This window comes from Tachypleus tridentatus, chromosome 4 (assembly GCF_004210375.1).
Source record: "Tachypleus tridentatus isolate NWPU-2018 chromosome 4, ASM421037v1, whole genome shotgun sequence".
NCBI classification, from domain to species: Eukaryota; Metazoa; Arthropoda; class Merostomata; order Xiphosura; family Limulidae; genus Tachypleus; species Tachypleus tridentatus.
In genome coordinates this window covers 83,888,587-83,914,340 of record NC_134828.1, presented here as the reverse complement: position 1 = coordinate 83,914,340, position 25,754 = coordinate 83,888,587, and the positions used below count along the sequence as shown (strand labels likewise).

At 32.3% G+C, this 25,754-nt stretch overlaps 1 protein-coding gene across 2 annotated transcripts; it reads right to left on the bottom strand.

The window, feature by feature from the left end:
* Positions 1 to 682: 682 nt before the first annotated feature.
* Positions 683 to 24,139, bottom strand: LOC143249585 (adenylate kinase 1-like). 2 transcript variants are annotated; one of them, XM_076499699.1, is made up of 8 exons: positions 23,818 to 24,139; positions 14,108 to 14,280; positions 10,323 to 10,505; positions 9,642 to 9,779; positions 8,954 to 9,143; positions 4,728 to 4,819; positions 2,072 to 2,182; positions 683 to 1,761 (listed from the first exon to the last, which is right to left on the bottom strand). In XM_076499699.1, the coding sequence occupies exons 1-8, from the start codon at positions 24,017 to 24,019 to the stop codon at positions 1,501 to 1,503; spliced, it is 1,350 nt and encodes a 449-aa protein (XP_076355814.1). In that variant the 5' UTR covers positions 24,020 to 24,139; the 3' UTR covers positions 683 to 1,500. The 2 variants fall into 2 exon arrangements, with proteins under 2 accessions (XP_076355814.1, XP_076355815.1); XM_076499700.1 differs by having other exon boundaries at positions 1,630 to 1,761; positions 2,072 to 2,112.
* Between the last annotated feature and the right edge of the window lie 1,615 nt (positions 24,140 to 25,754).

Sequence of the window (25,754 nt, the reverse complement as noted above, 5' to 3'; positions counted from 1 at the left end):
CCGTAGAAGACATTATACACACACACCTAGACAAAAAGCAAAGTCAACTTACAAAAGTAATTATGTCCCATGAATTAAAAAATCATGAAACCATATACTGCTGCATACCATATATTCCCAACATCAGCAAAAAATAACCAACATTTGGGAAAATCTAGTAATAAAATATGACATTCCAGTTAATACCAAATTTATTCAAAAACCAGGCACAAAACTAAGGTCCATACTATGTAAAAACTACACTGACAAACACCACACCAACATTATTTATAAAATACAATGTGATAACTGCCATGACTTCTACATTGGAGAAACAAGTAAAAAATGGAAACCAGATTAAAAGAACATAAAAAGTAACCTTCACACGTTTTTGAACACTGCAAGTCAAATAAACACAACATAACCATAGAAAACACTCAAATACTAAATAAAGAAACAAACATAAACAAATGTAAAATTAAAGAAGCCTTACTTATACAACAACGTGAACCCAAAATAAACCAATACAAAGGAACACCTTAACCTATATTAATATAATCAAACATCTAAGCATGCCCTCTATATTCCTACACTCAGCTACACAACCCCCTTCAAACATGTGGTCAGCTATTGGTCAGTTATCTCTCTATTTCTTTGTGAACCTGACAATGACTGAAGAAGGTCAAAACGTTGTTTGCTCCTCTACATAAAAAAAAAAAATTCTCAACCCATACTAGCTGTTTTTACATATTCTACAAGTGGGTTTTCTCGTCATCATGGATTTCTGCAACTTAGTTCTGTTGAATAACAGAAAAATTTATGTAAAATTAATTATTCTCTTTGTCACTAGTTAGAAAGCTGTTTATCCTTACATTACTACTAATGTCTGCAAAAATAATAAAAGAATATTTTATCGTACAAGAATTTTAAACAAGATCCTAATATAAAGAAGGGTTCTCATGATCTTCTTCCAAAAATCTGTGATTGTGATCATATTGTTATTATTACATTCTTCTTGAAAGAGGGACCTTATAAATTCTTATAACAAGACAACCATGCAGGCATAACACTGCAAAAACAAAGAAGGCTTAACACATTTGACTTGTTAACACTAATTATTTTGCATTATATTCATTTCTTATTAAGATATTTTTATTAGAAATCTGATTGATTTCTACAGAATACTTGCAAACCTTGGAATTATTTTTTACAATAAAAATTCTTCACCATAACACCAATTTACACAAAAATAATGGAGTTTTTTTTTTCTTTCTTTTTCTTTAGAGGCTTAAATTTTGTACTTACCACCTACTAACTTTATTTTCCATAAAAATTAAAATCTGAAAAATCTTGCACATAGATATGTATGGCACTTTGAGCAAACGACCGGTTAAATTTGAAAATGATCAACAAAAGAAAGCTTATCTGACACTTTCTGAACATAACCTAATTAATACAAGTATCTATTTCCAAGCCTGAGACACTGCAAAGACTTAATATTTTGTAATTCCCATCAGGTTATCATAACCATTTATTTTCTTCAGAGAAACATTTTCTTTTTTTTAATATTATTTTAGTTTCAGCATATAGAAGTGCCACCTGCTTACAAAACCCTATGTCAAGTTCTTCGGGAAATAGACAAATTTCATTCTCTGTGCTGCATACAGCTTTGAAAGGCAAATTGAATAGGCTTTTGCTTCGATCTGTTTTGGTGGCTCCAACATAAATATAATGATGTAAGTGGTTTTCAGCTTGATCCAAAAATAAGATTTGCCGTCCTTCCTGAAAGTGTATTACGAACAAAAAAAGACTAAACTAAAGATTTATTAACATGATAACAAATTTCATATGCATCACTTCTTTATTGCTTATAACTTAGAAATAAATTTAGCAATTTAACATGTTTATAACTTAGAAATAAATTTAGCAATTTAACATCAAAGCTTGTAACAACTTTCTTGATGTATATGTAACAGATGGCAAAACATACTTAAGTTACTGAAGTTCAAATAACAGTTTACTATAATAACATAATGTTATAAGTATTATTATACATACCGAAAATATTTCCTTATAGAAAACTTTCACTTACCCGATTCAGTAACTGTTCAAAAATTCGAGAATCTTGTAAATCTACAGCAAATGATTCAACTGTTACTTTAGACTTCTCAATTTGTTCATTAATGGCAATGAAAATTTCCTCCTGATGAACACAAAAACCCACAGGAAACATTAAGCCTTTTGTTTCTCAATAGATGAAAGAAATTCATACTATTAGGCATATTATTTGATTGCCTTATTATTTTAATATTTCATGTGATGTAATTTCTTATTTCAGAATGTTTTACATTTTAATTTGAATAACAAACGTGTAGCTACAGCTTTATTAAATCTGAATTTTCATTAAAAAACGTTTACTCAACAGTTGGGTACCCTTGTTCTAAACAATTCTTTTGGCCTTTATTGTAATAACTTGTTACACAGTTCAGAATTTCAGATATCTCAGAATATTCTCAGCTAATAATGAAAACTAAACTTCCAAGGAAAATTCATGCTAATAAAATATAATAACAATAGTAATATTTAAGATTATTTTAAACATTATAACAAATAATATTAATAAAAATAACTTAAAAAGAAAATAAATTATGTAATTCTTTACAAAACCCATAAAACTGGGTGTTTTGTTTTAGGACTTGTAACTTGTAAGGAAATAATAAAAACAGAGTTTACTTTTTTTTTTTTTTGCCATGCAGCTAGATGAACAGCTTTCCCTTTCTAATAATAAAACTAGTTGGTTGACGTGGATGACTTCCCATTCTGGAAAGTTCTGATAAAGTTTAGAATTGAATGCAGTTACTTCTCTTTCCAAGATTTTGTTTGATGCTTGTTTGATCAGCTTCCCATCTAACCTCAACAGGAAACTAACCAATAAATATGTTAAATGTTGCATCCAGAATTGGGAATAATATGCAGTTTTTAGTAGTGTTATCTTTATTGAAAGCCTTGTTTCTAACATCTTTTTATAGATGAGACTCAGGTATCCTTTATTACACCTGACACAAAGTTGTATTGCCACACATTAAAATTTTTATTAAAATATTTTTCGTTGATGTTATACCAATTAATACAGTGTAAACACTTAGTTAATAATCCATATTGTATTAGTATACAAGTTTGAAGTTCTTAATTCTACAAGGAAAAATTTAAAAATCCTCAATGTCCCCTGTTGTTACACAGCAACACATTTTCTCTTAGCATCTTTTTTGTTATCCAACACCCCTTCAAAATGTATGAAATTAAATGTAAATTGCTCACTACAAAATCATTATTCTTTTGACACACCATATTTTTATAGCATTCAATTTTGTTCAGTTACAGAGCTATAAATAGGAAATCATACCCCTCCCACCTGTCACATTTTTTTTTTTTATCAGGCTTTATTAACAGTTTTCTTTTACATCTAATTATATAATACTATAAGCAACAGAAAGTGAAGATTTTCTCTAATCAAATAATGTATGGTATTGCATTGTGTTCTGAATAGGTAAGTGTCAATTTCATTTACAATATAACTTTAATTCCCATTGGAATCACAACAGTTAGCTTTGATGAATTTGTAAAGGCTCTGTTGCATAGTTAGAAAAAGCTCATAAAATTTTGAGAGTTAAGGGAGATTGTCTGCTTATTGCATGTTATTAGTCTATGTTCTTTGGCCAATTTTTAATGCACTTCAAGAAAGAAAGAAAGAAAATGTTATTTTAGGCTTATTTCAATTTTCTTTTTAGTGTTACTAGGTCGGTCAAACTGACCAATCTAGTTTATATTTAGGGTAGACAAAATGAATACTGGAAAAAAAACCTAAAAACATTTGAAATGTATTCAGGAGATTTGGAGAATTAAACAAAGGAAATATAGTGTTTCTGAGATGAGGAAAACATTTTTAATCTTAACATAAAAATTACTTTGAACATAGAAAATTGAAAACAAATACTCAATATACTTATAAACAAATCTTTAGTTAATTAAATATACTTCAAAAAAAGATGTTTTTTGCATGTGAAAGACTACCAAATTTTGGAAGGATATACATGTTACACTGAAGGAAATATTAAATCTATAGAGACTTTAAACAAGTACAGAGATACCACATGGTCAGTCAAATTAGCTGAGCTGGTATTGAGAGAGTTAATTAAATTTTGCTTGGTAAAATCTGAACCTCATGTTACTGTATTACACTCAAATATAAAGAGAGCTATTTAGAATTCATGGAATATTAGTACTTTTAAAATGAAAGTAGTTAGAGCTGGAGTTGGAATGAATTGTCTGAAAAAGTCACATATGACAAAATGTGTTACTCAGTAGTACAATTAATGACAGATTTGCATTTATGTGACATATATTTGTGATCAGTGGGGAGACAACATTTTGGGGATCTTGTCCCATTCTTCAGTTAGTGCAATGTTGAAATTTCTGATATCACATGACAGGTTAAGGTGATGGTTTATTCAAAGAAGTCTTACAGATGTTCCAACGACTTTAGATCAAAACTTGCCAATGCCCAACCTCTTCAGCCTTTATTGAACATGCACTTAAATATTGATCTACCAGGTTTACAAATTATATTCAAGCACAAGTCTTAACTATATGAAATGTTTGCTCCTTTAACTTTTGGTATAGTGTACAAGAAAATATTCTTAACATGTCCACGTTTATATTCACTATAAGAAAATCAAGAAAAGACTTACTATGTCCACATCATCATCTTCAATAAGACAGTTAGCAACAATAAGCTCCATCCTGTACTTCTTTAAATCAAGTGCTGCCAGGTCTTCTCCTTCTGTACAATAAAATATGAAATAACATGTAAATTCTTCTCATAGACCACCTAAGTGTTAATTACACACATTAAAATACTCATTATGGTATTAAAAATGAAAAGTTCAATAAAAACAACAACATTGAATTTCAGATATCTGCATAAAACTGGAAATGAAAACCCTATAAACACCAAAAACAGATTACTGGACACACTATGCTGGTCTACTTAAGGCAGGAGGGGGTGGGAAGTGATGTTCACAGTTCTATGGGAAGGAGTGTGTCACCATGACCAAAAGAGGAGAGAAAGAGAGTAGTTCTCTGTGCATACCTGCAGTGACAGGCCAGAAACCACTGAAGAGCACACATATGAGCACATTCAAAAGAAAAATAGCCACCTTAACGGGAATGACTGAGAACAAAATATTTGACCATTGTGGATTAACCAAAATAAGGAAAAGGTGGCCAAACCTGTCAAAATGTTGAGAAAATATACAACACTTTGGACCCAATCATTCACTGATGGGGAAAGTAAAGAAAGAGTGAGAAAACAGTCCACTGGAAACTAAGGAAAAACCAAAGTTGGAGCAAGTGGGACAGACTGATGACTGGTCAGAAAACCTCCCATCTTCAAGGAACCATAAAAAGAAAGAAGTAAAACCCGATAGTGAAGAAGAGAAATTGTCCATGACATTCAGAAAAGGTGAGATGCAGACTAGAAGAACAGGAAAAAATCATGAAGACAACACTTGAAAAATGCAATAGGAAAGAAGTCTCCTCCAAAATCCACAACAGCCAGAGAAGACACTTGGATTGTAACAAGAGGACAAGGAGGAAGGAAAAAGGCAACCACACAAGGTTGAATATGATGACAAACCTAATGGGGGCCTCCTGGTCTTAAAAGTAAGAAACTGAAGTGGGAAGAGGTTACCTGCTGATGAACTTCATCAACTACAAAGGCAAAATTATAAGTTGGTTGGTTGGTTGGCATTTTATGGAACAAGGCAACTAGGCTATCTGTGCCAAACAACTAGTAAAAAATTAAAGTACAATTATTAAAATTCATAAAAAGGAATCATGTTAAAACAAAGTCTAATTTTTGAATTAAAAACTTTAAATAGCATTTAAAAGGCCAATGGCTAAAAAACTAAAAACATTTGTGAGGTGGACAGTGTCACCATTGCCAATGACACTATTCAGTATCACAGGTAAACCTTAAGACAAAACATGTCAAAAATGGTGCTACCACTGAGAGTCATAACAATGCCATGACAGTAAAATGTGGACTATTATGACCTGTGTTTCATATAGACCACATACTGATGCATCAGTCTCAGATAAAAGAAAATGGTGAGTTAAAACCTGTGACCAATGCGTAATCTAGTTAGGACAACTTCTTTCTGATTCTTACATAAGCAAAATGACTAAAGTCCAATAGAGGATTTTATGTGGAAAATCTTGTTTTCATGTTAATCCCTCCAAGTCGACTGCTAACTGACATGGAGCCAAGCCTTGAATATAGGACCATAGTCCATGTATGGAACAGGCGCAGCAGTGATAATGCCATAGCAGACAGACTTAGCTGCAATGTCAGTGAGCTCCTTCCCACAAATACTAATGTGGCCTGATATCCAGAAGAACTGGATAGAAGTAGATGTTAAAGAGAAATGGGCCAGTTATTTATTTAATATTGGTGAGAACAGCATGAGAACTAATGTGAAGTGATTTTAGGGCCAAAAGAGAACTAAGGGAGTCAGTATAAAAAGTGCAGTTTGAGTACTGCTTAGCTTCTATGTGATCCAAGGCAAAAGAAATGGAGTACAGTTTGACAGTAAACTCAGAAACTGTGGAGGGGATTCTGTATGTATCTACCGAACCATAAAAACCATGGGAGAGCCAATATAGTCACTTGATTTCAAACCATATGTATAAATGGGAATGGATGTTTAGCAAATAACAGATGTTACTTCCAATCAGGAGTACCTGCTTTTCTCAGATGACTTAAAAAAAGTTACACTTGGGGATGTAATAAAGCCAAAGTGAGTTGGGCTGACCAGTGGATACAGCAATGTTATCCAAGGACAGACCCAATTCATCAAATGCACCTGGATATGAAGGCCAAAAGGAACAATAGCAGATCATCTGTTCTGAAAAAGCATGGCCCACTGAGGAAGGCAAACACAACCCCAGGTGGGATGCTGTGGTAAGGATCTAAGTTTTGAAGCATACAATAAAGACAGTTGCAAATGTTGGAGGTGTAGAGGAACTTCATGAGACTCTGTGAACAAACTCTAGACTGGGAAAGTGCAGAAAGCTCCTCATGATGAATGGGGTCCAGCATCTTTAAGGCAGATGTCCTGGCAGAGCATAGACCAGTTTCGATTGAATAAGAACACGATATATCTTTAGCATAGAACACTGATCCGCTTTCCAACAGGTGAAAGAGAAGACATGGAGGATGTTTAGTTTTCTTGTACACTTGGCTCGTAGCTGCCTGATGTGTGGTATAGAGGTCAGCTTATGGTCAAAGATTAGCCCCAAGTACAACTTCACCGACACAGAATTCAGGATCAGAGTGGATACCCTGATGGTGGCAAAAGCACATGCAAACGGCTTTAGATAAAAAGAGAGGTTAAAACTGTTTGCTGTGGTCCATTTCAGTAAATAATTGAGGGCAATCTGTACCTGCCTCTCAATAAACTTCATGTTTGATGTCTGACACAAGATACGGAAGTTGTCGACATAGAGTCCATTTGTAACAGTAAGAAGGAGTTGTTCAATGATGGCATTAATTTTATACTGTAAAGTGTGACACTCAAGACACAGCCTTGGGGACTCCAAGTTCCTGTAGGAAAGAGTGGGAAAGTGTAGAACCCAAATGAACTTGGAATCACCTGCCCATACAAACATTTTTAATAAAAATGAGCAAATGGCCATGCAACCCATATAAGTGGAGGTCTAGTAAAATGTAATACCTTCATACAGTATCATAAGCCTTCTCAAGGTCAAAGAATACTGACACAGGATGTTGTTCCTTGAGAAAGGCTTTTCTGATCAATGTTTCAAGTCAGTGATGTCGAGAAACCCACTTGTTGAGAAATTTATATGCAAAAACGGCTCGTTTGGGTTGAGAAAATATTTTACATAGAAGAAGGTCGATATGTTGTTCGCTCTTCTATGTAAAATATTTTCTCAACCCAAACGAGCCGTTTTTGCATATAAATGTTTCAAGTCGAATCAAGCAGTCCATGGTGGAGTGTTGTCGTCGGAACACACACTGGGTGGGCAAAAGGAGGTTGTTTGATTTGAGAAACCAAACAAGATGAGCATTAACCATTACACCTAAGGTCTTACAGAGATAGCTCATCAAAACAACTGGATAATAGTTTGAAAGAATCTTTGGATCCTTCCCAGGCTTAGAGAAAGGTAGGACAATAGCTTGGCACCACACATCAGGAAAAACATTCTCAAAACTCAATAAACTAATCTATGTATACCAAAGATTAAGTGTATATGTAAAACATCTTACTACTTAATAGGTGAACCATGTGGTTAGTACATTCAAGATTGTCTGGCTGTATACTATTGCAGCTGAGTACATCAATATCAGTATTTCAAAAGTACAACAGGTTTAATAGCTTGAATATGTGAAAGTAAATAGCTACAGTGAAAAATAACTTACAAGAGGCAGAGTTTATCGTAATTTGTTTTTGAGATCAATGTTTCCTCTTTTCAAATGGTGAGTTTTTTTAATGTTTTTTATTATACAATACTGCTTTATAAAAGTAATGCTTGCTTCATATCCACATTAAATAACAATTTACTTTTTATTAGAACAATACTAGCAGTAAAATTATGAGGACTTTTAAAGTGAAACACTGAACAATGAAAATCAATTTACCTTATCAACAAAGAGTATCTCAAATCAGTTACTTCATCATCTTAAATTACAATGTTCCAAAAACATAAAAATTCAAGTTTTTCAATTTCTAATTCTATAGCTGATGCAGCAAAAACTAAATACAGATTAGCATCATTTTGCAGATAAATTTCTATATATTTTTCAACTTTGCTCAATATTATTTAAAGATTAGTAAAATCAAATGGTAATTTTTTTTAAAACTTCATAATAAAATATTTCCTAATAAAAACTTACTGAACGCAAATACGATCACTGTGTTGATGGCCATTTTGGGTACAAAACCAACAGAAAAAAAAAACTCGGACACTTTGGACCAAATCAAGTCAGCTATACCACAAGACACATCAACAGTGACTAATCTGTCAGTGGTGTTGAAATATTTCAGGAAATCCTTCACACTATAGCTGTATTCATCATAACGACGCTATAGATTGAAAAACAGGAGAAAAATTGGGATATATTGACTTTCACTAATAATATCAAATTAAAACTAAAACTAAGTACACTGAAATACATTAAACTAATAAAGATACATTAATTTTATTGAAATATACAAACTTCGGTCATTTTTCTCATAAATGCTGATCTCACTAAGGAGGTGAGTACTTGTAAAGTAGTTGTGCAACATCATTAATCTACAACCTGTATCCAGGACTGAGGGAAGGGGCTCAAATGATCTTTCCTCTGTTTGTTTATAAATAAACACTTGACTTTATATAAATTAATTACACTTTGTGTAAAAGAAAAAAAAAACATTTTAAAGACCTCCCCATCTGTAGTATAGGTTATAGCCCTACCTAACAACATATATGTATGATATCCAGTCAAATGAATTTCTTGTGACTTATTCTGATGATGTGAAGCATAATAACATCAAGAATAGAATTCTAGAAAAATTATAAAAGCTTGAGTTACATGTCACCTTTGTTTTCATAACATCCTTTTCATCACTTTGTCCTCTTTTTTGAAGATGATCAGGATTTTTTGCCACAGCAGAGGTTACATTTTCAATAACTTTCTTTTCTGGAACAGCCAGGTTTAATGCAAAAAGACACGGCCACTTCCAAAGAGTAAAAAGAAAGACTGTATAAACTACAAATTCCAATTCCATGGTTATACCAACTGACTTATTTTCATTTTGCTCTTTGTTCTCAATGTGCTCTAATCTAATAATAGTACCTTCAGAAGGTTTACAGAATGACTTAGACTATAATTAAAATACATTTATTTCAATATCATAAGAAAACCAAAAACAGATAAATAAATATAAAATGATACATCATGAATGAAAGACTTTTTGCCTTTTTTTAAACATTATTTGAGCCATTCTACTGTAGTGTTATTAAACTGTTAAGATGTCTGCACTAACGTGCATAGTCAACATGGAGACTACTTCACTTGAAACTGTTAGAATTTTACAACTTCAATTTGATGTCAAATGTCAGGGCATGTCAGTAATAATTTACAAGTTAAAAAAAATCTAAAACACAATCCATTTACATAAGAACTTCAAAGTGTTTTGAAAATACTTAAAAAACTTAAAGCAGGAAATTTTAAAAACCACATTAATTCACAGGTTGTAAAAGAAATTACAACATCTTACTTCTTTTTCAAAATCTTCCATTTCTTGTTCACAATCCTTAATAAATGTCTGAACCTGCAGCATAGCTCTAAGGTTAGGTACAACATCTATCAGATAGTATTCATGGCCATCAAGTTGAGCTTGTTGAAGCTCTTTATCTATCATTTCAAGCACCCACTGGAGGGTCAGTAGATCTGGTTTTCTCTAAAACATTATATCAGAAAAATAAGTTCATATGTGCAAGTATAAGAAATTTTTAAAATGTGCTGAAAATATTATATTAATTAATAGCTGGATAATCATTATCAAAATCATTAATACAGATAGATATATATCAATACTGGTGCAATACAATGAAAGTTTACTTTTTTAATTAAAGATAAACATTGGAAAGCTTACCAAAATAAAATTTAGCATTTTTCTACATTGAAAATGTATTTCTGATAGATACTTACCGCCTCTCACAAATTTGACTAGTACTGCCCTCTTTTGGCACAAGTTTTCAATCTACACCACGAGCCTTCTACCCTACACTTCTATTAGGTTGAGGAATAATTCGTGAGCGTTTTTAAATAATTTCATTCAAGCATTACATGCAAGACTATACAGTACTTCAATGCATGAACACATTACACCCAAAACATTTATTATGATACTTTATTTCATGTAATACCTAGGTATATAGTATGCATTGTTTTAAACGAAACTGCAAGAAATTAAATGCGAAAAGCAGATGGTGTCGAAAATGCTCGATTTTGTCCACTTGACATTCCATTTAATGAGCTGAAAATGAAAGCAAAAATTAAAGACATATGAAAATCAAACACACCATCTATTAGAGCAAAATATTATCTACCAAATGACATGAAATATTTTGCGAAAGCGTTTCATTTATGAATATATTTTTTTTTAACTTGAAAAAACGCTCACGAATTATTCCTCAACCCAATAGATATCCACATTCAAATGATCATGCAGTAGCTCTGTACCAACAGGAGTGCAACACCACTCCTATTATAACTAGCACCCTCTTAACATCTGCACTCATTAATCACTTCAAAAGTGGTCAGAAGACCTACATCACATATCATCAGAAATGGGGAGATTAGGTGAGAAATGTGAGCAGAGTATCTATCATAAACACATATTCAACGTAGGAAAATGCTAACTTCTGATACAATATCTCACTTTCTCTCACAATAGCTAGAATCCCACAATGAACTGGTAAAAAGTCAATAGAAAAAAGACCTTTTAGGAAGCACCTCCAGAGAAAACAGGAGGTGTGAAACCAAAAGAGAAAATATCAGTTCTGTAGAATATTATACCACATTTGATTCAGGTATAGTCTTCACTTCTTTATGAGTGTCATGAACATAAAAAGTGGAAAAACAAGAAGGAATCTGAAAATGCACAAGGTTGTTGAATGGGGCTTCCTGGATGTTGAGTGGCTAGGGCACAACATATAGTAGTGGTAGTTTGACCTCTCCAACAAGAGGTGGTATCTGTAATGGTACACAAGATCTAAAGTTGGTAAAAAAATCACTTACTTTTTCTCCTTAAAATGGGAAATAGCAAAGAAGACGAGCATCCATATCAAATCCATTGTGCACGTTTCTAATCCAACAAACACCAAATCTGCTAGGAACTGGCATCCAGCACACGATAGATAGGAAGGTGGAAAGCCCTGACAGAATGGAATGATACTTTCCGTCTACAGTAAGAGAAGGATATCCAGCCATACAAAAGTAGGAAAACACCTGCTGCATCCAGCTGCAACCCAAATCAAATGCACTAAGAATCTACATCCAGCAGACGGTAGGAAGAGGGACCACAGACTTGTAGTATGCATCTCCAATCCAACACCTGGCAGCAGTGGGCATCTGTCACAAAGTCTGCAGTAGGAGGAAGGATACTGGCTAACATACAAGTGAAGACTTACTTATCTGGACCACATCCAGCCAATATCAGACCCATCAGGAATGTACAGTTAGAGGATGGTAGATAGGAGGAACATCTCAGTCTCAGGGCAATCTGCAGTAATATATGTATTCGTGACATTACATATGCTTCAATCAAAACCTGGAAGCATCTGGAATTGTATACCAGGTCCACAGCAGGAAGGGCATCATGCCCTCTACACAGGATACTCACTGTGACTGGCCCACCTACAATCAAAAGCAGAACCACTGGGAATGTGTGTCCAAATAATAGTGGGAAGGAGAAATGCTATGGTGAGAAAAAACAATAAGTCACATGTATAGAGAGTAACAGAGCATATTGATACAACCTAAACCTAGCAGCACCTGGAATTGTAGATAAGATCTGTAGTCGGAAGTGCTATACACCAGTGACATCTGCAGAATGCCATTTCTCTACTCTAAACTGAATGGTATGGTTCACCATTCAGGAAGATGGACCTCCATGTCCCACCACTCCAGCAGTAGTAAGTAGTAAGGACACTCATACATACTAGAGGAAAGGAGAAAAAAAAAGAGAATCAGTAGAACTGGGGACAATGTAATGAGTGACTGCATTACCTGTTTTAAAAAGCAGAGCTACCACATCAACAGAGTAAATGAACCAACACCTGGTGATATTTGGAATTGTGTATCAGATCTGCAGTAGATAGAGTCTCAGTGCTACAGGAGCATTAGAGATAGGCAAAAATCTCTGTTTGCTTTACACATAATAGTTCAGGAGTGTATATTTATGAAACAAAGGCCAATAGAAAACTACTAGCAGCCCCAAGGAACACCCTATCTCTACAGTGTGTACAACCAAAACTTGCAATGTAATTTTTTAGTTATAGAGAACAGTAACAGAGACATACAACCAACACCTGATGGTATCTGGAATTGTACACTAGGTCTTCAGTTAGAACAGCTATAATGTAATGGATACAGAGCATGGTCTTAAGATGGAGAGTGCAGATTTAAAAAAAAAAAAAAAAAGTATACCTGGTCAGACACCAAATGCCACAGAATAAGATCCACAATATAGTAACAAAAAGGTCCCTGAAAAAATAAGGAAAGTGAGGAAAAAACAACCTTTCATATTACCAAAACACAAAAAAAAAAAAGAAATAGTATAGAAGAACTGAGCCAATAGTATAATGGCAAACATGTTTGTACAATACTTCTGCCAATTGAGAAGTGATTACTGAGTGTAAGTGTGAAGAGGGCAATAGTTATGACAGGAATGGTGTTGCACTCCTATTGTTGGAGAGCTACTACATGATAATTTGCTTGTGAATATGCAGAAGTGGGAAGTAGAAGGCTAGTGGAGTGCACTGAAAATCTGAACCCATAGAGGAAAGATATCATATCAGAATTCATAGTTGGAATTTAGAGAATGGCATGAATCATATTCAGTGTCAGTTACACTTAAAACAGGAGAAGGTGCTAACGTAAACCAAAGCCATTTGGAATAAATTTTGTATTTTGTTTTAAGTGCATTTCCACTGAAATATAAGCATAACCATGCTCATACCTGTTACTAAGTGCAGCATTTGGGTTTACTGATTTCTTAACAAACCAACACTTAATCAATTATAAAACAAGTCTCTCCCATACAAGAGGGCACTGGGTAAAACTTACAACCATAAACTTATCTTATTTGGATAATATGAATACTTATAATAAAGTCTTTTAACCAAAATAGAAAAAGAAGAACATTTTGGTTATTAAAAAGACACTACTATAAGTATATAACTGTTGTAAAGTTTAAAAGAGGAAAACAAAGCACTATTGTAACTTTATTCACTTTCCTACAGTTCTTAAGTTTAATATACCATTGTACAGGTATACCTGCAGCAACTGTTCCAGCTCTTTAGTTGAATCTAAAGTCTCTGCAATTGCTTCATCTTCTCCTAGTTTCTCAGGAAGGTGATTCAAAATGAGTTTTTCTGCACTGATAACATGAAAACCATACCCTTGAGCCAAGTCATTCACTACACGGCCTTTACGAGATCCTGGGCCACCTGCACAAAACACTCACTGCTGTAACGGAAAGTTAGCTTAACAAAGACAAGTAAAAACTAAAGAAATGCAATTATTTATATCTTATGTCACTAGGGCTTGATATATTACATTAAAATACTTTCAATTACGTTTAAACATTTACCAGTAAAAATTAGTAACATGTATCACTCTTATAATACACATAATATATAATAAAGTTTGAAGTAGAATTACTTCACCACAGGGAAAACATGTACAGTTACGACAGAAAGTGTTCGTACCCCATGTCCCAAGTGGTTTTTTTGCTAATAACTTAAAAAGTATCATGGGCAGGGTAATACAAGTTAAGTGTATTATAAATATTACACTAACACACATCTACATAAATTTTTACATAAATTAAACAACAAATAAACTGTTTATAAACAAATAACCAAACACAGGAGGGGCAGAAAGTGTTCATATGTCTACTTTAATGGTCAGTTGTGTAGACTTTCAGATGAATTACTTGATGCAATCTCTCCTCATAGCCCTCCATGATCATTTGATGGTACTCAACTGGTATTTTCTTCCATTCTTCTTTACAAAAGGCCTCCAATTCTTGCAAGTTTTTGTGATGATGCTAATGAACCCTGGTCTTCAACTCATGCCAAACGTTTTCAATTGGGTTGAGATTGGGTGACTGCGATGGCTACTCCAGAATGCTTATTTGGTTCCTCTGCAACCAGGATTGCACATATTTCGATGTGTGCTTAGAGTCATTGTCGTGCTGCAAGATCCAACGACTCGCAAGCCTCAAGTTCCGAGCACCATTCTTGATATAAGTGCCTAATATATCAATGTACTCTTCATTTTTCATGATTCAGTTGATGTGGTGAAGGCTGCCTACACCAGAAGAGCTGAAGGAACCCCATAGCATGATCGAGCCACCTCCATGTTTAACTGTAGGAATGGTGTTCTTTGGAAGATTTCATTCCCCTTCTTACGGAAAATATAGTGAACATCATTGTGACCAAAAAGCTTTATTTTAGTCTCGTCTGACCAAAGAATACTCTTCCAATAGGTAAAGGTTTTATCTACATGCTTTCTTGCATACCTCAATCGTGCTTCTAAATGAACAGGCTTTAAATATGGAGTTCTATGAGGACGACATGCTTTGAACCCAGAAGAGCATAACATGTTCATAACTGTAGAGGTGCTTACTTCAACCCCAGTTTCCCTTACCAGTTTTTGTATGCCATTACATATTAAACTAGGGTTCCTACTGACTTCTCAGAGAACCTTCTTCTTGATTCTCTCTGGAATTTTGGTGGGGCGTCCGGAACAAGGGAGGTTAGCAGTTGATCCTGTAAGCTTAAACTTGGCAATTATGCTTTGAACAGTAGATTTCGGTACATTAAGTTGTGTAACAATACCGGAAAAAGACACACAACACTTGTATTTTACAATAATTCAGTTTTTTAAATCTCTGGACAGTTGTTTTCTGTTTGCCATGATGAACGAGCAGATAATGACGGAGACGGCGCTAAATTGCCAAAGTACATTTTTTTTTCTGGCTAAATTCCAATACTTATGAACCCGGTGTCTAGTTCTGGAATGGTATAATGTAGTTTATTCTCCAAACTAAACAAAATTTTTACGGGAATATCAGTTTTTTCACACATTCTGAACTGTATGAACACTTTCTGTTCCTCCTATTTTTGGTTATTTGTTTATAAACAGTTTATTTGTCGTTTAATTTAGACAAAAATTTATGTAGATGTGTGTTAGTGTAATATTTAATATATTATACTTCTATTAGCCTAATCATGATACTGTTTAAGTTATGAGCAAAAAACCATTCGGGACGCAGTGGTACAAACACCTGTCGTAACTGTATATTCAAACTGGAACGGTACCTCATCAAATGTATGAATACTAGAGAGGTAGTGTTGCTACTTCACCATAGGAAGCACATTTATACTCAAACTAGTTTCATCACTCTCAGAAAAATAACTTTATTCTTCACTTACTTTTTCTTGAAATATCAAGGGTGAATTCTTTTTCTCTGTTTTTAAATTGATTAATATAATATATCTTTCTCATCCACTCTCCAGGTGTTATCTTTACTTTTTTTACTTAAACACCTAAGGACAGTTCTTAAAACACAAGCATATTTTACTCAATCCAAAGTTAAAATACACTCAACACATTTTCATGTACATTATTGCCATCGGCTATAAAGCACCGTAAAAGAGACACTTATGACAATACACAAAGAAATAAACAATTTCCGGAAAGTTGTATGACCTATATGATGTTACTAAACTAAATATTTATATATCACTTATTCAATTATACTGGGCATTCCCAGATTGCCCCCAAAGAAGAAAGGTCCACCTTTCGAAAACGTTCAGGTTATAAAGGTTTCTATTTCAGTTTTAACAAGACTTCTTGGACCTATGTGTATTTAGCACATCATGAATATATTCAAACTATGGTAGTACTTCACCACACCATATAAATACCACAGATGTTAAAGCTGTAATGATATTTCTTTATCATACATAATACAATGAAAAAGTTGCAACACTTTTTCACCATAGAAGACATATAATCTAAAACCTACTGTGGTCCTCCTTCACTATGAATGCAGTATTTTCAGGGAAAAACTGATTTTCTCAAGAATGACAAGTAGGTCCACAGAATAACAAGACTTGACAAGATATATATTGTGAAGTAATTCTTTTTTCTGACTAACTGGATTTGAGAAAGAAGGAACAGACACAATGTAAAACACAAGTAAAATCAAAACTTTATTTCTTCTCAAAAAGTAATAAATGATAAATACTGCATATGATGAAAAAATTAGGTTTACTTCATAGTTATGTGTTTAAACTCTGTTAAGAACATATTAGGATACTTATTAAGAATTAATTAAAATTACAGGTTACAGTTTAGAAGAGTATCACTACATAAAAAAATAAACTTCACTTACCACATTGAGTACTTAATCTAGAGAGAGTGAGTGAGTTAACTAAGAACTCATAGTATTATGTACTAAACTCTATAATATTGTCCCTCTCAGGACAAGAGTATCACCCATGTAACAGCTGGTCAATCCCACTGAAACACAACTGAAGTAATAACATGTTATGTTGATATTTGGTGACTTTCATTTTCAGATTCATTCAAATGATCAAGAGAGTTTTGTAAACTGACATTTAGCCACTATGTTTACTCATTATAAATGCTTATACATTCTACAGGATGGCCCATAAGTTTCTACCCATCCATATGTTGTTATGTTATATTCAATTATGCATGTATTATAAATTTATTTCTTTTTTTTCAGAAAAATATGGCCAAAGTAAGCCCATTTACACTTGAAGAGTGTATTGTGACAAGTATGTGGGTACACGACGCAAGAATACTGATGACAGCACACAGATACACTGGATACTTAAGATATATGGATGGGTAGGGACTTACAGGCCACCCTGTATATAAAGATTACACACTGATATTATATTTTACATTTAAGAAATGTTTTCTCTGTGTATATAACCATTTCTACTAAAACCTTTTACAAATTTGTATTAGGGAAATGACATGTTTTTTATTGCCAGAAATTATTTATTCATGATTTATATTTCTCATAGATTTGTTTAAGGGTACACTGTTAAGCAAGTCCAAACTGTGTGAAGAAAAAAAATTTTCATTCACTCACTCACACAAATACATAGTTTGTAGACATTTGTTCAAAAGCAATTAAATAACAGTTAGTCAAATCCAATTTTTAGGCCAATTCTTAATTATAAATTAATGTATTATAAGAAAATTAAGACGAAAATATTAGCAAAAGGCATATAACACCGCACAACAATATTTTTGAAAAGTTTTGCATAAAACCTTTCTGCTAGGGAATTTCAGGCAACATCAAACTGAAACATACTAAACATATGAGGTACAGCATAGGAAGCATGCTCAGAGACAACAGCCCTCAGATAGTATATATTCCAGGGTTGTAGAGCTACAAGTTGCCATCAGTAGCTCATCCATTGGTTCTGCACAATACCAGGCTTCTCCACACTCCATGATTGCCCTTGCATGATACCTTCCAGCTGAGGTTTGTGACTTACCCCACAGCTCATTTGAAGAATGATACAGAAAGCATGCATCTCTACAGCATTAGTGAAAATTACATCCAGGAAAGGACTTCTTCTAGGCCTAAAAATTCTCTTAGATAACATTTCCCTTAAGTGGATAACTTTCCTTCTCAGTCATAAGTTTTCCGAGTTTTGGAAAACGACATTTTCTCAAACAGAAACTTTTTTTAAGGTTACTAACACACAAGTTCAAGTAAAGGCTAATGCACATATCAGAAATAAAAAGAAGAAAACAACAGAACACTCCATGTTGTCATGGCACCAAAATTTTCTCCTTCCAATCTATTTTATACTATTCTCAGGTAAAATATATTTTCACCAAAAGTGACAAGATATTTATTTTGAAGTAATTCTAGGTTCTCTGACTGTGATTGAGTATGGAAGAGAAAAATATTGGGCAAACCTAACATTTAGTGAAAATTAAATTTATTTAAACTCATAAAACAGTGAAGTTAAATGCTTAGGATAAAGAACAGTGATTTTGTTAAATTAACTCTCTAAACATTCTTAAGAACCTATTAAGGGGTTTATTAAGAATTAACTAATGTAATGGATTAAACTTTAAAAGAGTATCAACATTACCAAGCTAAGAGAGTGAGCTTGAGATAGAGCTAAGAGATCACAGTATAAAATAGGGATACCTATCTCATCATGGTAATCGATACAACAAATGCCTATATACAGAAGTTTCATCAACAGTTTTTTAAAAATATGATTGTCTTGTCTGCACTTTATTATTTATTATCTATATTTATAATAATGTTTTATTTAAGCACTTTCCATTTTACAGTGCTTTTTAATATTCCCAGGTTTTATCAATTGAATGGCAGCTGGCAGGAGATGTAAAATTACACAAAAAAAAAGTTAATATTTGTCTATTTCGTTAATTTATTATGTTACTTTGCATGTTATGTTTTTGATAAATAAAATGAAGACAAGATGTAGTACTTAACACTCATCTTCCTTTATTAAATGATTAATTTTTAGCAAAAATACTTTATTAGAAATTTAGATTTCTTCCACATAATGTTTACTGAAAGCTTGTCAAATTTTGTGAAGATACATAAATTCTTTGTATTGGACAAGGTATCGATACAATCACATCACAGTTTCACAATACAGAACTTGTATTGTACAGCTGTATTGCCACACCTTTAGTGTGCATATTTATATGTAACTACCAAGCATCATATTACTGTTCCTCTCAAGACACCAGTGTTACCTATGTCATTATTAGTCATTCCATTGAAACACAGAGTAAGTTATAACCTTGAGATATCACCTGACTGACCAATAGAAAAACTGCTATTGACTTTCATATGTCAGATGTAACTTAACACCTACTTCTCCCATATACAAATCAGGTTGCAGAAAAATTCTCTATACAAAAGCAAGAAGACAGACAACACATGGTATACTTGCACTCCATGCAAACAACACAAACTTATTCAAACTGTAATATCCAGATATTGTACACTTTTATCATTCTAAATTTCAATCCTCATCAACATGATTAGTTACATAACTTCTTTTTAGTTTATCTCATTGGTCTTTAATTTTCTATTTAATATTCTGCCAATGTAATAATTTTTAAGTCAAGACCAACTGTTACCATATGATAGTATTTTTCTGATATTTTTATGGTTAGATTTAACAAACCAGTATATAACAATATTTTTTTCACTTTTTTTAATTAAAGTTAAAATGCTTTTTAACAAGTTCAGGGTAGTAAGACGAAGCATTAATATATAAAATTTTACAAAAAACAACAACAGAATCTGTCATGCTCATCTGAACATGACTGTGTATTTTACAAAATAATATATAAAACGACTGGAATTATCATTTCTGTGATGAGAAACTTGGACATCTACTTGCAGTGTTTGAATTTGATTTATTTTTCTATATTCTCAAAAAAAAAGTTGTTCTTTTGGTGTCTTGTACTCTGAGAAAAGAAAAGTGTATTTTGCTAGAAAATATAAAAAAAAGCAATAGAGAGGTGAGCTGTTACTGGCAAAGTAATAGGCATAAGAAAAGTTAAATGTCTGGTCTAATATTATAATCAGTAAAACCTTTTTACCACAAAGAGCTAGTAAATATTTAAGCTGTAGTGGCCCTACTCATTCAACATGATACACCTAATGATTTAAACTTTGACTCCTAACCAAGTGCTTTCCCTTTCTTTGTTAAATATCAGTTTAGAAGTAAGAGATAACACCCATATGAACAGAATAAAGTGCTACTATTTACAAAGTTCAAAGTCACTTATGCTATCTGATAAAGTTGCAACAACTCCTCAATGCTTCATCTTATAACATACTATTAGGGAATTGCAATCAAATGAGTAACAAAACATATGTAAATGAACCAAAAAGTAGATGTAGGGGAATTGTGATCCAGAATACCTATAAATTTCTTTTCCAATGTAAAAAGAGAATCACAGGAAATATGAAAAAATTACATAGAAATAAAGAGCAAAGTGGAGATGTAAGTCAAAGATTGTGTGGATAAGCCTATAGCCTACACTTGTACACTGTAAAATTCTGAATAGGTTGACTTACAGAAGAATCATTAATGTTACAAATTAAATAAGCACATGTACAGCAACATTTGATGGATACTTATGATAAAAATATGTAATAAATTTGGAGTTGTTGTTTTTCTTACAGAATTAATTGTTTTAACTAATTATCTGGGTGTGCTAAAGGCAAGGACTTAGCCTATTAAATGTTTCTCTGCCATTAATTTCCTTAGCTTTAGATGACACTTGTAAAACTCTCAAATGGTTTTATAGTTTTCATAACACGTCCTCAAATAAAGGTAGCAGAAAGTAATGTTTATATGGATCTCTTTTACTAAATTATAGATGGGAGTGACAAGCAAAAATCAACAAAAACTGTCAAGCATTAGCCCTAGAGAGATTCCAAATTTTAAAAAGTTCTGAGAGGTAATCAAGCTCTCTCTCAATGTCTCCCATGATAGTCTTTCCAATATTCATTTATTTGAACCTCATCCTAAAAATTCCTGGATCTCTCCATATCAGTTATATGTGAGAAGGTTTGACCTGATTTCTGATAAAATGCAATAGTTTTTAAGTTTCTTAATATATTTTCACATCATCAAAATCTATTTCTTATTATCTCACATACAGAAATAGTATATTTCTTTTGTTTTATGTTGTATGTCCTTTAACTCGGTTAATCCTGTTAAGCTTGACTGATAAAAATGTGTTTTTGACTAAATTCCAAGAAAATCTAGCTTAGAAATCATGTGACCATGACAGAGTGTTTTTTTTAAATTCTTAAATTTCATAGCATGCATAATAAGCAACCTAGAATTATACTGATGTTTATAGCTTTTGGAAAATATGTTAAAGAAATTGAGGCATTAAACATTAACCAGAAGTTTTATAATGTTACAGTAAAGAAGTAGCTTTCACAATTAGTTATTTTTATGTTATATAAGGATTCATACAGACAGCATATGTCTTCTTTACAGAACATATAAAATATCATTTGTTCTTTACTGAAAATATTTTTTATAGTCTAAGTAATTATCTTATTTCCAATTTTAACATGCAGTAAGTTTCTAAAAGACCTTTTCTCGGTCATTATTAATTTCAACAATTATTAACATATCTGTGAAATATTTAACCTTTACTATTATAGCTTTTATGTAATGATGTCAAAAACCAAAAGTAAACAACCCTAAAGTAGTTTTGCATTGTTGCTCTATTAAATTTTTACTTAAAACAATATTTATTCTTTAGAAAATATAAAATCATCAAAAATTAAATGTCACTTTGAAGGTACACTAATCATTGAATAAGATCCATATAGAGAACTGTATGAAAATATTTACTCAAAAAGCTCTAGAGAGAGTAAAAGAAAAAATACTCCTTGAACTGCATTAGTGGGAAAAAAAATTGTTTTACTGATAAGATGAAGTTCTACCTAGAAAAGTAATACAGAAAGAACAATAACAGATTTTTAATGTAAGACATATTGCATTTGAAAAATAAAATCAGTAAACTAAGTTTTATTTAAATATGTGTTCATGTTGCCTCTTGCACATAAAGTACATAAAACATGACTACTCAAAACTATTTGATTACACAGATTACTGATTAATTGCTTTGTAGCTTCATAGCACATTTTAAAAGTTGTACATTAAAATGGTTCTTTATGTTAAACATGTTGCACTTTTCTGTACAACAGAAAAGTATCGCAAGAAAAGCATCATTAAAAGGAGCCTATACAAGAATAACAGAGTTCATAAAATAAACTAAAAACATTAATCAAGTTAGCATAGTTTAACATCATTTAAAGGCAAATTATATAAAAGTTGCTCTTGTGTACAAACAAACATGTTACACAAAATTTACAAAATGAGCATCATTTACATATCACAAGTATTTTAATTAACATCATTTGACTACTTAAAAACTAAGTATCATCTAATAACAATATTACTAAATAAAATATAAGGTAGTATGCAAACCAATTAATTTATTTACAAAAAAAACCGATGAACACAAGATGGTGTTATTTTTCATATACATTGGCTGAATATATAAAGGAATTAACTCTGAAAAAATTCAAATATTTGTGAAAAATTTTAATTAATGCTTATTTAATTCTGCAAATATAAGAATTCTAAAGTGAGCTACCATGCAGAAAGTGTTAACCTATGAATTATATATACGTTTGTCTTACAGGGTTGACTTCTAAAGGTTTGTCTGTGTGCAAGTTTTTCATAATTTTTTAAATATACTATAGTAAATTGGCCTTGAACATGGTATGCTCTCAAAATAGTACAAAATGTAATATGTTGTTTCATAGATTTACTCAAACATAAAAACACTTATATCTAAATGTTTCAGATAAGATGATACACCTTTTACTGTTCTAGCACATCCAAGAATTATAGTTACTGTAGTGCAAGAGAGTACACTATAATTATAAATGCTAGCACATTCAGCAACATTGTTATAAGTTAAATTTTCCTTTAGAAGTCAAACTGCCTCTAACAGTTACGTTGTGTATGGTTCTTAAAAAGTAGGCTTTAGTCTCAAACATGTATTGTTCATTTTAGGAAATGTCTTGAGATGCTCCTTAATAGTTTACAGTCTGACTTTGTTAGGATTGTCTAGCGTTAGATACTGGAGCAAATTCTAAATACATCCACAGTTTTGTGTCAGCGATTTTAATTTAATTAAAAACGTATGCTTAACACTTAAAGTTAAATTACAACAACAGGTATCATTTATCAACTATTGACTCTATTGTCTTTTTTTTATTAAAACAATTAATATTTTCACACCAACTTTAGACGGAAAAATACTCTTGTCATCAGTTGAAACTTTGATTTTGTTATTACAATATAATTCTCAATAAATTAATACCTTACCAAACACAAAGACAATTTTTATTTTCCGACGTTCATTCTCTCCGTTTTCCAAATCCAATCCCTCATCATGTTCATCTTTCAGCTTTCCACTGACGTTTGTACCTGTATATATACTGACTTCAGGTAAACACCTAGGTACATAGTTTTCTTTATTCTCACGTTTTGTAATCACACACCCCATATTTAAAATCCACTTACACATAGTTCAATTCCGCTATAGAATATATTCATATTTGTAAATCACAATATCTGACGCTATTTTGTGTTATCCCCATAATCAACTATGCCACTTCTGGTTATTGAAATAACTACGATCTTCCCACCTGGCGGGGAAAATATAATATTTGGTATAATTCATATTTGCACTAATACATATTTTTTATTGTTATAAAAACATAATTAATATTAACAATAATAAAAATATCGCCCTTAATCAACACTTTCAAAATTCTAATGTTTGAATTATTATGATAAATAAGTAAATTATTGTTACAAACTACCTCAAATACTTATTACTTACGTGATTACTACAGACACATATGGATTAATAATGAAATGACTCATCGAGAAAACAAGTCAAGTATAACTAGTGAGTGTATATGAAAGGTGAGGTAGCCCGGCATGGCCAAGCGTGTTAAGGCGTTCGAATCGTAATCCGAGGGTTGCGGGTTCGAATCCCCGTCGTACCAAACAAATATACGCCCTTTCAGCCGTGGGGGGCGTTATAATGTTACTGTCAATCCCACTAGTTGGTAAAAGAGTAGCCCAAGAGTTGGCGGTGGGTGAGGTGATGACTATCTGCCTTCCCTCTAGTCTTACACTGCTAAATTAGGGACGGCTAGCGCAGATAGCCCTCGAGTAGCGTTGCGCGAAATTCAAAAAACAAACAAACATGAAAGATGAGGTTGTAGTCTGTGAAACATTCCAGATATTTCATAACTGTTATCAAGTGAACACCTTTTCCTGCGGTGCATGATTATAATTAATTGTATTCACGATATCAGAAAAGCATGTATGTTTTCTTATAGCTAAGCCACGTTTAACTGTCTGCTGAGTTCACCGAGGGAAATCAAACCCATGAGTTTAGCGTTGTAAATCCGAAGATTTACAGCTGTACCAGCAGGGGATATATCAGAAAAACACGTGAATTCAAGAAGTTAGAGATTTTCCAAGTGTGAGGCTGGTCACAAATTATGCACCTTTTAAAATATTTGTGTGGTTGAAAAGTCACCATTATAAGTAAGTTCAATGGATAAATATTTTAAAAAGAAATATTCAGGATTATAAAATTCCATTTCAGAGTTGAGTAATAAATGTGTTTACTAGAATATTAATTTCTGGATCATTTGTTACGAGACTTGTATATACGAGATGCAATAAAGCGTCATGTATTAAAAATGATGAAGTTAAAATAATATAATGGTGAAATTGAAAAACTCGTTAAGAAAAGCCCTGCAAGAAGTGATAAAAACATATAACGCGAATGTTTTTGAAAGGTGGGACTCTTTCTTTGAGACCAACCTATATTTGTTACAAGACGATAGCGTAATGAAATATTGTGGAAATTGTGTGGTTGAAATACTATTATACAATCCTCATCTCGTAAAATCCCTGAATAAAGAAATTTAATTAATTCATCCTAAAAAAATGCTTAGCAATAATTAATTAAAATAATTATAGTTAATTAACTTTTTAATTTATTATTAAATTGTCATAAAAAGGACGCTCAACACTAATTCATTAAATCCTTTATAATTAATTTATTAAATCTATTATAATTAACTTGTCCTAAAATGAAACTTAACATTAATTGATTAGTTAATTAAATCATCATAAAAAGGACGATTAACGCTAATTCATCAGTTATTGAAATTTTCAGTCTTAAAAGGATGATACCTTAATTAAAACTTACTCTTAATTATCAACCAAGTATATAA

Bases quoted from the DNA above. Each gene is read 5' to 3' on its own strand.
- LOC143249585 (XM_076499699.1), bottom strand. From the start codon at position 24,019: ATGTGTAAGTGGATTTTAAATATGGGGTGTGTGATTACAAAACGTGAG. The intron at 9,144-9,641 runs GTGACATGTAAC...TTCAATCTATAG, and splicing joins AGGATGTTATGAAAACAAAG to CGTCGTTATGATGAATACAG. The intron at 1,762-2,071 runs GTAAGTGAAAGT...ATACACTTTCAG, and splicing joins TTGAACAGTTACTGAATCGG to GAAGGACGGCAAATCTTATT.